This window comes from Manis javanica, chromosome 3 (assembly GCF_040802235.1).
Source record: "Manis javanica isolate MJ-LG chromosome 3, MJ_LKY, whole genome shotgun sequence".
Lineage (NCBI taxonomy): Eukaryota > Metazoa > Chordata > Mammalia > Pholidota > Manidae > Manis > Manis javanica.
The window spans coordinates 123737291-123751693 of NC_133158.1; the positions used below are offsets into that span (position 1 = coordinate 123737291).

Genomic DNA, 14403 nt, shown 5'->3' on the forward strand with positions numbered 1-14403 from the left:
CTCTAGGGCCCAGAAGCTCTACTCTCTGGAGCTGCTCTGCCCCTGGAGCAATGGCAGGTGTCTCAGGTGAGCAGAACTGGTGCCTGCTGGGAGGAAAGAGCTGTTTGCTGCTTCCCGGCTTCAGTACCTTGCCCATTGCCGGGGGCAGTGCACTGAGTGCACCGGGAGGAGCCTCTATGCTATGCACTTGTAGCTGCCATAGGCAGAGCTGTCCTCTGGCTGGCCTCATGCAATGTTGTGACAGGCAGTTTGCAAGCCATTGCCAGCTGGGAGGAAGGAGTGGCTGACTACATATAGCAGTGGGAGACCTTGTAACTGTGTTACCAGCCAGGGGGATGGAGCACCTGAAGCTCCTGAAAATTCCCCACCTGCTTGGCTGAGTGTGCCAGATCAATTTTGTCCACCTGTCCTTTCTCCTGATTGGCAAGCTCTGTGCAATCCTTGCCCCATTAGTAGCCTTCTCACTGTTAGGAAGTCTCTCAAAGTGCCTGCCTTTCTTTTGTCGCAGTGCGGCCGGTTGTGGGGACCTGTTCTCCCCAAGTGGCTAGAATCTCAGTGTCTCTAAGTATTCTACCTGTCTTAGCTTTCCAACCCCATAATCTCCAGAGCACCATGTAATGTAGGTTCATGCTCCCAGAGCAGATCTCCAGGGCTTGGTGTTAAGCAGTTCTAGGCCTCCACCCACTCCCCGCTCTGTTTCTCTTCCTCCCACCAGTGAGCTGAGGTGGGGGAAGGGCTTGTGTCCCACTGGATCCCACCTTTGGTAGTTTACCCTTTCTGTGAGGTCTGCTCTGTTTCCCAGGTGTAGGCAGTCTGGCACAGCCTTTTTTCCCGTTGTTCTTTCAGGATTGTTGTATTTGCTATATTTTCAAATTATATGTGGTTTTGCAAGGAAGTTTCTGTCTCACCTCTCATGCCGCCATCTTTAAGCCAATCCCCTGGCATTTTCTATGTGAATAGAAACACTTATATATATATACACACACAAAATACATAGAGAACAATGAATAAAATCTTATATATCATATGCTAATATATCAGACATCTTTCCATGTCAGTAAATATAGATCTACCCATTCTTTTTACTGGGCTTAATGGTTCCATGATATTGATGTCCCATTAATTTGTTCAGCCCATTACTTGTTGGAAATTAGAATCTTTACAAAATAAAAAAATTCTTATAAGAAGTTAAGTTTTATTTTAGAGAACTCTATAAGCAACAGTTGACATGCTCAGAAAATGGAAATAGTTACTAGAATTGAATTATAATCATGATATATTATTAAATAATATTAGTAAGAGCTTACCCTTATATTGCACTTACCATGTGCCAGGTTCTAAGTATTATACATATAGGAAGTAATCTTGCTGTCCTTTTAAGACTAATCACCTTTCTACAGAAATCCCATTAGGTAGGTCCTATTCCCATTTTGCAAGTGAGGACACTAAACTACAGAGTGCTTCTATGACTTGCCTGAGCTCTTCCAGCTAGGAAGTTGTGAAGCTGGGATTTCACCTTACGCATTTTGACTCCAGTAAGCCATGGAACTAAACTGCTTCTCTAGGTACCACTGTAGCATATGCCATGCAAATTTCTAATATTTATTTTTTAGAATTTTATTTTCATGTGTATTGTTTAAAATAAGATACTGATTATAAAAGCTTCTTGTTTCTTAGATTTTGTGATAATTATGTGTGTGTGTGTGTGTGTGTGTAAAACCTGTATATCAAGTGATCTTATAAAGAATAATTCATCTGGGGACAAGTAATGACTCTATAGCATCTTATGCTGATGGACAGTGACTGTAGTGGGGTGGGGGGGATGTGATAATATGGGTGAATGTTGAAACCATAATGTTGCTCCTATGAAACCTTCATATGATTATATATCAATGATACCTTAATTTTAAAAAAAAGAAGAAGAAAAATTCATCTGGGAACCATGACCAGAAAGCGATTTACCTTGAAGATAATGAACTAAAGCTTCAGGCCCTTCACTTGTGTGAGCATTTTTCTAAGATCCTATACCTTCTTTTGTATTCTTCTTAAAGAAGGCCTCAGATTGTTTTTGTTTCAGGCCTTAACAAAACTTAAAGCTATCCCCATGTGGCATGGTAAATTAAATTCATTTAGAATTCTATAGTAAAAAAGTCAGCCTCTAAATAGACAAGTTAGTTAGGAGAACACAGCATGTGCCACCTATTAGTAGAACGTAAGGGAAATGGAGGAAGTTCTAAGGTAAATTGGGGGCTCCCTTCTGCAGTGTCTTTGAAAAAAGGGTAAGCTGACTATCCAAATTGGCACTTTTGAGTTAGAATTGTCATGAGGACCTCAGCTAGCTATTTCAGGGACTGTGACTCAATGCCTGCAACATTTTTGAAGATGTAAATTATTTGTGAAATGTTAGCTATATCACCTCACATTGTAACTTACTCCCCTAATAGCTGGGAAACTCCTGAGAATCAAGGACCTGGTAGTATATTTCTTCGTATTTTCCCTTGTATGTTACCTGGCATATGACTTCCTGGATGATAGGCATCAGTAATATTTTTTGAAATATAGAAGTAATATGAATACATTACAAACTTGAAAAATACAGGAAGTGGAAAACAGTCACTTTAATCTTATTCTCCTAATAGTAGTATTGACATTTTTATATATTTTCTGTTCTGTATTTTCTAGTAGTGGTATTTCAAAATCATGATAATTGTACATTTTGTATCTTTCTAAATAATTACATGTTGAGTTAATGGAGTGCCAGAAGATTTTCAGGGTGCTGATAACTGAGAAAGGTAGATATCAAGATGTTTTATAAATCTGATCAGAACTATTGAGTTTATCTGAAAGACTGAGATAGAAAACAATATTGAAAGTATATTACTTTGGGGGATTAAAAAAAAATTAGATTCCCTTCTCACTTCATATATTCTAGATTAATTAAAGAATGTAAATAAGAAAATGAAAACTTTAAAACTCTTTCCTGATAGAACCTAGCTGCATTTGTCTGTATAGCCAGGCTCCAGCAGTGGCTGGGATTTGATGTGCCTCCTTGTTCTCGCACAGTGTGCTTCAGAACCTCTAAGTTAGATAAAGCAGCACAGAAAAAGGATAAATCAGAAAAAAGGAAAAGAACAAGAGCTGTATGACAACTACAGAAATCATAACCACTCTTATCTTCTATAAGCTTTCCTTGTAAGCAGCCAAAGGAAAACTGTTTCCTGCTTCTGAGAACTTAGGAAAGAGCTGTATTGTGCTCCTTTCAGAACTTGGAGGCCTGCTCTAATGTCTCTTTCCTTGGAGCACCTGAAAGATAAGGGAGAATCAGTGGAAATGATAGAATTTTTTTTATATCATTAATGTACAATTGCATGAGCAACATTATGGTTACTAGACTCTCCCTATTATGAAGTCCCTACCATATACCCCATTACAGTCACTGTCCATCAGCATAGTAAGATGCTATAGAGTCACTACTTGTCTTCTCTGTGTTATAATGTGGAAGTGATAGAATTTTACAATTGTATTTGAAAAACAAATAGTTAAGCTCCAACATGTAAAGAGCTTGAAAATTGTCACTCAAATCCAAAAAGCAAATCAAAATCAGAACACAATGAAAGTCAGTGAACTTTAGGCCCGTCAGAGAACTGAGGCCACAGGGCAAACCACCACTCTGAAATCTGAGCTGGCATGTAAATATAACAAATCACAACCAAGATCTGCTTACTTGGAGTTGAAACTGTCAAAGCTGTAATCTGATAGGGACACTTAAATGGGAATTTTGACAAATTGCTGGAGGCTGAATGTGGACTAGCTCAATAGGGAGAAAGTCCTTCAGGCCCAGTGTTAAGGGGAATCCCAAATTTTCAGGGGGATTCCTCTAAGAACATACCAAGTTGTCATAGTGAAAATCTGAGAAATTCCCTTACATTTAGGGGCAGGGAGGGGAAAAAGTAACTATTTTGAAATAGACTCAAAGCAGTCTCTTCTCCCTAACAAAGCCCAACACTCCAAGGGAAACATTGTCAAAACCTTTTCTGTCCTGGGGAAAGGGCACTTAGCCTACTGTGACTCCATCTAGCCTTCCTGTTTCACCTAAGGGAAGAAAAAAAGCTAAGAAGCACTTCTGAAGCATAAAGGACACAGGCCCACTAAAAGACTAAGATTTACTCATAAAATTATAGAATACTTTCCCTCCCCTACACACTGCTACCATGTCACCAGGGTGCCATTATAATAGTGGCGTTACAACTGAAAGAGCTGCAAGACATGGACTCTGTTTAAGAAGGGGTTCTTAAGGACACCCACAGGCAACAGAACAAAACAAGGACACCAGTGGAAACTGAAGCCTCTGACACCTACAGCTACTACAAACATTGAACACAGCCTGCCTCTTAGGCAGGTTAACACAAAACCTCACATTAAAGGTCTGTTTACCACAGTTCCTGTTATGTCATACATCATGTCCAGCTTTTAACAACAAAAAAATTACAAGTCATGCTCAAAGGAAAGAAAAAGCACAGTCTGAAGAGACAAAGCAAATATCAAAACCAGATAAAGATATGACACAAAGTTTAGAATTAGCAGATACAGAATTTAAGATAACTGAATATAAGGGCTCTAATGGAACAAGTAGACAACATGAAAGAACACATAGGTAATGTAAGCAGAAAGATGGAAACTCTTAAGGAAAAAAAATCAAAACAAAATGCTAGGAATCAAAAACATTGTAACAAATGACCTTCCAAGATTTACCCAGGATGAAATAGAAAATCAGAACAGATCAATTACCCATAATGAAATTGAATTGGTAATAAAAAAACGGCCAACAAACCAAGGTCCAGGACCAGATTTTGCAGTTGAATTATAGCAAACACTTAAAGAGCTAATACCCATCCTTCTTAACATATTTTAGAAAGTAGAAGGGGAGGGAATACTTTCAGACTCATTCTATGAGGCCAGCATCATTCTAGTACCAAAACCAGACAAAGACATTACCAAAAAAGAAAATTATAGACCAATATCCGCGGATGAGCATAGATGCAAAAATCCTCAATAAAATATTAGCAAACTGAATTAAAAAATACATGAAAAGGATTATCCAGGATGACCAAGTGGGATTTATTCCAGGGATGTGAGGATGGTATGATATTTGTAAATCAATCAGTGTCATACACCACATTAACAAAAAGAAGGATAACAGCCACATGATCATCTCAGTACATGCTGAGAAAGCATTTGACAAAATTCAACATCCATTCATGATAAAAATTCTCAACAAAATAGGTATAGAGGGTATGTACCTCAACATAATAAAGACCATATATGACAAACACACAGCAAACATCATACTTAATAGCAAAAGGCTGAAAGCTTTTCTCTAACATCAGAAACAAGACAAGGATGCCCACTCTCACCACTTTAATTCAACATAGTTCTGGAGGTCCTAGCCACAGCAATCAGACAACACAAAGAGATAAAAGGTATCCAAATTGGTAAGAAAGAAGTTAAACTCTCACTATTTGCAGATTACATGATATTATACATAGAAAACCCTAAAGGATCCATCAAAGAACTGCTAGAAGTAATAACTGAATTTGGTAAAGTTGCAGAATACAGAATTAGTACATAGAAATATGTTGTATTCCTATACACTAACAATGAACTAGCAGAAAGATAAATCAGAAAAACAATTCCATTCACAATTGCATCAAAAAAAATAAAATACCTAGGAATAAACCTAACCAAGGAAGTGAAAGACCTATACTCTGAAAACTACAAGACACTCATGAGAGAAATTAGACACCAAAAAATGAAAATCTATCCCATGCTCGTGGATAGGAACAGTCAAAATGTGCATCCTGCCCAAAGCAATCTACATATTCAATGCAGTTCCTATCAAATACCAACATCATTCTTCAATGAACTAGAACAAATAGTTCTAAAATTCATATGGAGCCACAAAAGATCCTGAATAGCCAAAGCAATCCTAAGAAGGAGGAACAAAGCTGGGGGGATTATACTCCCTAACTTCAAACTATACTATAAACCACAGTAATCAAAACCATGTGGTACTGACACAAGAACAGACTCATAAATCAATGGAACAGAATAGAGAGTCCAGATATAAATCCATACATATATGGTCAATTAATATATGATAAAAGAGCCATGAATATACAATGGGGAAAAGCCTCTTCAATAACTTCTTGTGAAAACTGTACAGCTACATGTAAGAGAATGAAACTGGGCTATTGTCTAATTCCATACACAAAAGTAAACTTGAAGTGGATCAAAGACCTGAATGTAAGTCATGAAACCATAAAATTCTTAGAAGAAAACATAGGCAAAAATCTCTTGACTATAAACATGAGCAACTTTTTCCTGAACACATCTCCTTGGGCAAGGGAAACAGTAAAAAATGAACAAGTGGGACTACACCAAACTAAAAAACCTGTACAGGAAAGGACACCATCAGCAGAACAAAAAGGCATTCTACAGTGTGGGAGAATATGTTCATAAATGATTTATCCAATAAACGGTTAACATCCAAAATATATAAAGAACTCATGTATCTGAACATCAAAAATACAAATAACCCAATTAAATAATGGGCAGAGGACCTGAGCAGACATTTCTCCAAAAAAGAAATACAGATGGCCAACAGGCACATCAAAAGATGCTCCACATTGCTAATCATCAGGGGAATGCAAATTAAAACCACAATGAGGTATCACCTCATACCAGTTAGGAAGGCCAACATCTAAAAGACAAGAAATAAAAAGTGTTAGTGAGGAGTTGGAAAAAAGGGAATCCTCCTGCACTGTTGGTGGGAATGTAAATTGGTGCAGCTACTGTAGAGTGCACTATGAAGGTTCCTCAAAAACCTAAAAATAGAAATACCAAATAACCCAGTAATTTCACTTTTAGGAATTTACCTGAAGAAAACAAAATCCCTGATTCAGAAAGATACAAGCCCCTATATGTTTATTGTTGCATTATTTACAGTAGCGAAGTTATGGAAGCAACCAAAGTGTTTATAAATGATGAACAGATAAAGAAGATGTGGTACATATACAGAATGGAATATTATTTTTTAGAAAAGAGAAAAAAATCCTGCCATTTGCAGCAACATGGGTGTACCTAGACAGTATTATGCTAAGTGAAATAAGACAGGTGGTAAAAGACAAATACTATATGATTTCACTTGTTTGTCAATTCTAAAAACAAAACAATCTGAACAAAATAGCAGTAGGCTCATAGACACTGAGAAGTGACTGGTGATTATGATGGGGAAGGGGTTGAGGTGCATGGGTGGGGAAGGTGAGGGGGATAAATGGGCACAAAAAAATATAAGTTGGTCACGGGGATGGTAGTACAGCACGGAGAACATAGGCAATGATTCTGTGACATCTTCCTATGTTGACAGGTAGTAACTGCAATGAGGGTAAAGATTTAATAATATGGGTGAGTGTTGAACCATTGTCCTGTATACTTGAAACCAATGTAAAATTGTGTATCAAGGATACTTCAATAAAATAAAATATTGTGACAAATGAATTCATTTGATGGGCTCATCAGACTGGACACAGCTAAGGAAAGAATCAGTGACCTTGAACATATGTCAGTGGAAACTTCCCAAATTGAAATGCAAAGAGAAATAAGAATGAAAACGAACAGAACATAATATGCAAGAAATGCGGGACCATTTTAACAGGTGTTACATATGTGTTATTTGAGCACTACGTTTTGATGTAGTCAGATTTATCTGTCTCCTCCTTACAAACAGACAGTTTGTACTTGTGACTTGCCCCTACTCTCAGGTCATAAATATATTTTCTTATGTTTTCTAAGTTTTGTTATTTCTCAGTCATATATATAATTTTTTCCCCTTGAATGTTCATACTACAAATGGAAACTTTTTCATTGGGTTTTTAAATAGGCATGTAGAAGTCCAGGTGTTTGGTGACCACCATGGCAATGCTGTATACTTGTTTGAAAGGGACTGTAGTGTACAAAGGAGACATCAGAAGATCATTGAGGAGGCCCCAGGGGTAAGAACCTTGTAAAGAAATGTGTAAGTGTCTGTAATATAAACCTCAGCCATGCTCATTTTCACATCAGAAATCTGGGAAACTAATGTCTCCCCCCAAGCCCTGCTGAGCAACTGCTTCCCAGTGGTAATGATAAGGCTCCACAGCAGTGTTGGCATAAGGAGAGGGTTGACGTTCTGTCATACACAAGGTACTGGAGGGCCATGGTCCTGGGTGGTGTCTAGGAAAGTCTACTCTGACCCAAGCATCTGACTTAGAGTGAGGAGCTATAGAGCATTCCTATGCAGATTTTAAGTGATGATTAGCCAGGATGTTTGAGGAATGGAATGGTCTGGTTAATTGAATGTATTTTTATGAAGAAGACTCTTGTTGTAACTGCTTTTTCAGATGTTCCTAAAATAAGTTTTCTTCCTGCCTTAGATGAGTTATCCATTTGTAACCTGCCTTACAGTACTTCTTGATAAAATGTGTAATGTTAGCTATTTATCCTTATTTTTTTGTCTTAAGTTGTAATTTATTCAGTTATATCGTGAACATATTAAAAAGTGAAGATGATGATCATGTATACCTGTCACCACCAAAGACTAGAAATATCCTTAATATTTTTTAATGCAATATTTGATACATAGAAATGTAGTATTGGATCTCAATGGAAACTTCTAGTAGGGTAAAGTACTAGTGGAAATTTTTAATTTTATTATAAATATTTTTCTTAGCCTGGTATTAAACCCGAAGTAAGAAAAAAGCTTGGAGAAGCTGCAGTGAGAGCTGCTAAAGCTGTAAACTATGTTGGAGCAGGTATGTTAAGATTTGCTTGTAATAGAGGAGAAGAAATCATCATCTATTTGTGTTTCATAAGGCAAAGGAAACATGCAGCTTTTAAATCATTGGCTTTCAAACTTTTTTGACCATATCAATATTAAAGAAATACATTTTACATTGAGACTCAGTATATACACATGAGTGTTTGTGTTTATATACATGTATATTTGAAAAGAAGACATTTCACTATACAGCACTGACCCTAATTATGTGTAATGCTTTTGAATTTCCTATCCTATTTTAAAATAACATCACTAAAATGACTGTTTTGTGTTGTTTAAATTAGTCAACTTTAATTTTTTAGACCAGTTTTAGGTTCACAGCAAAAGTGAGCAGGAAGAACAGAGTTCCCATATATCCTGTCCCCACACATTCACAGCCTTCCCCAATCCACATCCCACACCAGAGTGGGACATTTGTTAAGATGGACAGATTTATACTGACACATCATTGTCATCCAGAGTCCATAATTTATATTAGGTTCACTCTTGATGTTTACATTCTAGGAGTTTGGACAAATGTGTAATGACAAGTATCTACCATTGCAGTAGCTTTTCAGAATACTTTCAGTTCCTTAAATGCCCTCTGTGCTGTACTACAATATCATCCCTCCCTGCCTCCAATCCCTGACAACTGCTGATCTTTCTATTGCCTCCATAGTTTTACCTTTTCCAGAATGTCATATACTTGGAATCATATAGCATGTACCCTTTGCAGACTGGCTTCTTTCACTTAGCAATATGTATTTAAATTTCCTCCATGTCTTTTTCTGGCTTAACAGCTCATTTCCTTTTATATCTGAGTAACATTGTATGGATATACCACAGTTTATTTATCTTCTTGCCTACTGAAGAACATCATGGTTGCTTCCAAGTTTGACAGTTATAAATAAAGCTGCTATAAACATCTTTGTGCATGATTTTGTGTGGACATAGTTTAAATTTATTAGGGTAAATACCAAGAAGCATGATTGCTGGATCATGTGTGTTTAGTTTTATAACTAAAAATATAACGTTAAAAGTGTGTTTAGTTTTATAAGTAACTGCCAAACTGTATTCCAATGTGGCTGTACCATTTTGCATTCCTACCAGCTGTATGTGAGAGTTCCTGTTGCTCTACATCCTTGCCAACATTCAGTGTTGATAGTATTCCAGATTTTGTCCATTCTAATCAGTGTGTAGTGGTATCTCATTGTTACAACTTGCATTTCTCTGATAATATCTGACACGAAATACCTTATTTGCTATCTGTACAGTCTTTGGTGAGGTGTCTGTTCAGGTCTTTTGCCCATTAAAAAAATTTTTTTTCTTACTGTTAAATTTTAAGAGTTCTTTCTGTATTTTGGATAAACAATGTTTCTTATATGTGCCTTTTGTGAATATTTTTCTCCCAGCCTGTGGCTTGTTTTCTCATTTTCTGGACATTGTCTTTTGCAGAACAGGTTGTTTTTAATTTTAATGATGTCCAGCTTATCAATTATTTCTTTTATGGATCATGCCTTTGCCAGTGTATTTAAAAGGGTGTCACCATTCCCAAGGTCATTTAGGTTTTCTCCTATATTACCTTGTAGGAGTTTTATAGTATTGTGTTTTACGTTTAGGTCTGTGATCCATTTGAGTTAATTTTTGTGAAGAATATAGGACTGTGTTTAGACTGATTTTTTTGCATGTAGATGTCAGTTGTTCCAGCACCATTTCATGAGAAGACTGTCTTTCTTTGCTCCATAGTATACCTTTGCTCCTTTGTCAAAGATCAATTAACCATGTTTAACTATTTCTCAGCTCTATTCTGTTGCAGTGATCTCTTTTTTCTATCACCAGTACTTCATTGTTTTGATTACTGTAGCATTATAGTCAGTCTTGAATTTGGATAGTATCAGTCCTCTAACTTTGTTATTCTCCTTCAATATGGAGTTGGCTATTCTGGGTCTTTTGTGTCTCCTTATAAATGTATGAATCAGTTTTTTGATATCCACAAAATCACTTGCTGGGATTTTTTTTCTATTTTTAATTAACTATTAGGCATTTTTTTTTTGGTATCATTAATATACAGTCACATGAGCAACACTGTGGTTACTAGATTCCCCCCATTATCAAGTCCCCACCACATACCCCATTGCATTCACTGTCCATCAGTGTAATAAGATGCAATAGAGTCACTACATGTCTTCTCTGTGTTGTACTGCCTTCCCTGTGCCTCCCCCATGTTATGTGTGTTAATCGTAATGCCCCTTATTTTCCTTCTCTCTCCTTTCCCACCCATCCCTCTGAGTCCCTTTTCCTTTGGTAACTGTTAGTCCATTCTTGGGTTCTGTGAGTCTGCTGCTGTTTTGTTGCTTCAGTTTTTGCTTTGTTCTTATACTCCACAGATGAGTGAAATCATTTGGTACTTGTCTTTCTCTGCCTGGTTTATTTCACTGAGTATAATACCCTGTAGCTCCATCCATGTTGTTGCAAATGGTAGGATTTGTTCTCTTTTTATGGCTGAATAATATTCCATTGTGTATATGTACCACATCTTCTTTATCCATTCATCTACTGATGGACACTTAGGTTGCTTCTATTTCTTGGCTATTGTAAATAGTGCTGTGATAAACATAGGGGTACATATGACTTTTTCAAACTGGGATCCTGCATTCTTAGGGTAAATTTCTAGGAGTGGAATTCCTGGGTCGGCAATGGTATTCCTATTTTTAGTTTTTTGAGGAGCCTCCATGCTGCTTTCCACAATGGTTGAACTAATTTACATTCCCACCAGCAGTGTAGGAGGGTTCCCCTTTCTCTGCATCCTCACCAGCATTTGTTGTTCCTAGTCTTTTCTATGTTGGCCATCCTATCCTAACTGGTGTGAGGTGATATCTCATTGTGGTTTTAATATGCATTTCTCTGATGATTAGCGATGTGGAGCATCTTTTCATGTGCCTGTTGGCCATCTGAATTTCTTCTTTAGAGAAGTGTCTGTTCATATCCTCTGCCCATTTTTTAATAGGGTTATTTGCTTTTTGGATGTTGAGGTGTATGAGTTCTTTATATATTTTGGATGTTAACCCCTTGTCAGATATGTCGTTTACAAATATATCTCCCATACTGTAGGATGCCTTTTTGTTCTGCTGATGGTGTCCTTTGCTGTACAGCAGGTTTTTAGCTTGATGTAGTCCCATTTGTTCATTTTTTATTTTGTTTTCCTTGCCCAAGGAGATGCCTTCAGGAAAAAGTTGCTCATGTTTATATTCAAGAGATTTTTGCCTGTGTTTTCTTCTAAGAGTTTTATGGTTTCATGACTTACATTCAGGTCTTTGATCCATTTTGAGCTTACTTTTGTTTATGGAGTTAGACAATAATCCAGTTTCATTCTCTTCCATAAAGCTGTCCAGTTTTCCCAACAACAGTTATTAAAGAGGTTCTCTTTTCCCCATTGTATATCCATGGCTCCTCTATCATATATTAATCGACCATATATGCTTGGGTATACACCCAGGCTCTCTGTTCTGTTCCATTCATCTATGGGTCTGTTCTTGTGCCAGTACCAAATTGTCTTGATTACTGTGACTTTGTAGTAGAGCTTGAAGTCGGAGAGCATAATACCCTCGCCCCCCACCACTTTATTCTTCCTTCTCAGGATTGCTTTGGCTATTCAGGGTCTTTTGTGGACACTTGCTGGGATTTAATTAGGATTGCATTGACTCTATAGAGTAAGTTGGGAGAACTGACTTCTTGACAAGGTTGAGTCTTCCTATCCATGAACATGAAATATATCTCCATTTATTTAGTTCTTCTTTGACTTCTTTCATTAGAGTTTTATAGTTTCCTCATATAGATATTATACATATTTTGTTTGATTTATACCTATGTCATTTTGGGTGGTGCTAATGTAAATGGTATTATGATTTTAATTTCAAATTCTACTTGTTCATTGTTGGTAAATAGGAAAAAAATTGACTTTTGTTTATTGACCTTATGTCCTGAAACCTTGATATGATCACTTATTAGTTCCAGGAATTTTTTTGTCAATTCTTTGGATTTTCTAAGACAAGTCATCTGTGAGCAGACACTTTTATTATTTTCTTCCCAGTCTATATACCTTTTATTTCCTTTTCTCATCTTGTTGCATTAGCTAGCCTTCTAGTACAATGTTGATAAAGAATGGTTGAGAGCAGACATCTTTGCCTTGTTTCTGATCTCAGTGGGGAAGCTTCTAGTTTAAACTTCTAGTTTTTCTCTAAGTACAATGGTAACTATAAGTTTTTGTAAATGTTCTTTATCAAGTTGAAAAAGTTTTCCTCTATTCCTAGCTTGTTGAGTGTTCTTATGACTGGATATTGGAGTTCATCAAATGCTCTTTCTTCATCTATTGATATCATCCCATGATTCTTCTTTAGTAAGTTGAAGTGATAGATTACATTAATTGATTTTCAAATGTTGAACCAGCTTTACATACCTAGAATAAATCCCTCTTGGTCATGGTGTATAATTATTTTTACACATTGTTGGATTCAATTTGCTAATACTTTGTTGAGGATTACTGCGTCCATGTTCCTAGGAGATGCTGATTTCCTTTTCTTGTCATGTCTTTGGTTTTGGTATTAAAGTAATGCTGGCCTCAGAATGAGTTAGGAGGAGATATTCTGTCTTCTATCTTCTGGAAGAGATTTTAGAGAATTTGTATAAATTCTACCTTCAGTGTTTGGTAGAATTCATCAGTAAACCAATCTGAGTCTGCTGTTTTCTGTTTTGGAGGTTAGTAATGATTATTTCAACTTCTTTAATGGATATAGGGCTATTTAGATTGTCTGTTTATCTTGTGTAACTTTTGGCAGATTGTATCTTTCAAGGAATTTGTCAGTTTCATTTGGGTTGTCAAATTTGTGAGCATACAGTTGTTCATAATATTCCTTTATTGTCCTTTTAATGTCCATAAGATCTGTGATGATGTCCCTTCTTTAATTTCTGTTGTTAGTAATTTGTGTCTTCTCTTTTTTTTTCCTCAGATAGCTGGCTTATCAAGTTTATTGAACTGAATAAAACCAGCTTTGGTTCTGTTGGTGTTATTTTCCATTTCATGGATTTCTACTCTTATTATTTCTCTTCTTCTGCTTACTTTGGAATTAATTTTCTTTTCTTTTTTTTTCTAGTTTCCTAAAATGGAAGCTTAGGTTAATTTTAGATCTTCCTTCTCTTCAGATTCAGTGCTATAATTTCCCTATAAACACTGCTTTTCATGCATCCCACAAAGTTTAATAAGTCATATTTCCTATTTCATTTAGTTTAACATATTTTTAATTTCTCTTTTGAGATTTCTTCTTTGACCCATGAGTTATTTAGTAGTGTGTTGTTTAATCTGAAAATATTTTGGGATTTTTTTTCCAGCTATCTTTCTGTTACTGATTTAGTTCAATTTAGTGACTTTTAGTTTAATTGTGGTCTGAGAGCAGTCATTGTATGATATTTATTCTTTTAAATTCATCAAGGTCTTTTTTACGGCCTTGAATGTGGTCTGTTTTGGTGAATGTTCCATTTGAGTTTGAGAAAAT

At 36.4% G+C, this 14403-nt stretch overlaps 1 protein-coding gene across 3 annotated transcripts in view; it reads left to right on the top strand.

Moving 5' to 3' along the window:
* MCCC1 (methylcrotonyl-CoA carboxylase subunit 1) overlaps positions 1 to 14403 on the top strand; it is a 62589-nt gene that overhangs the window by 22047 nt on the left and 26139 nt on the right. For all 3 annotated transcript variants that reach the window (XR_005057293.2, XR_012129345.1, XM_017665814.3), the window contains exons 8-9: positions 7940 to 8051; positions 8768 to 8849. Coding sequence is in view for 1 of the 3 variants with exons in the window: in XM_017665814.3 (XP_017521303.2) it covers positions 7940 to 8051; positions 8768 to 8849 (194 nt within the window). In the remaining 2 variants the exon portion in view is untranslated. The remainder of the gene's footprint in view (positions 1 to 7939; positions 8052 to 8767; positions 8850 to 14403) is intronic.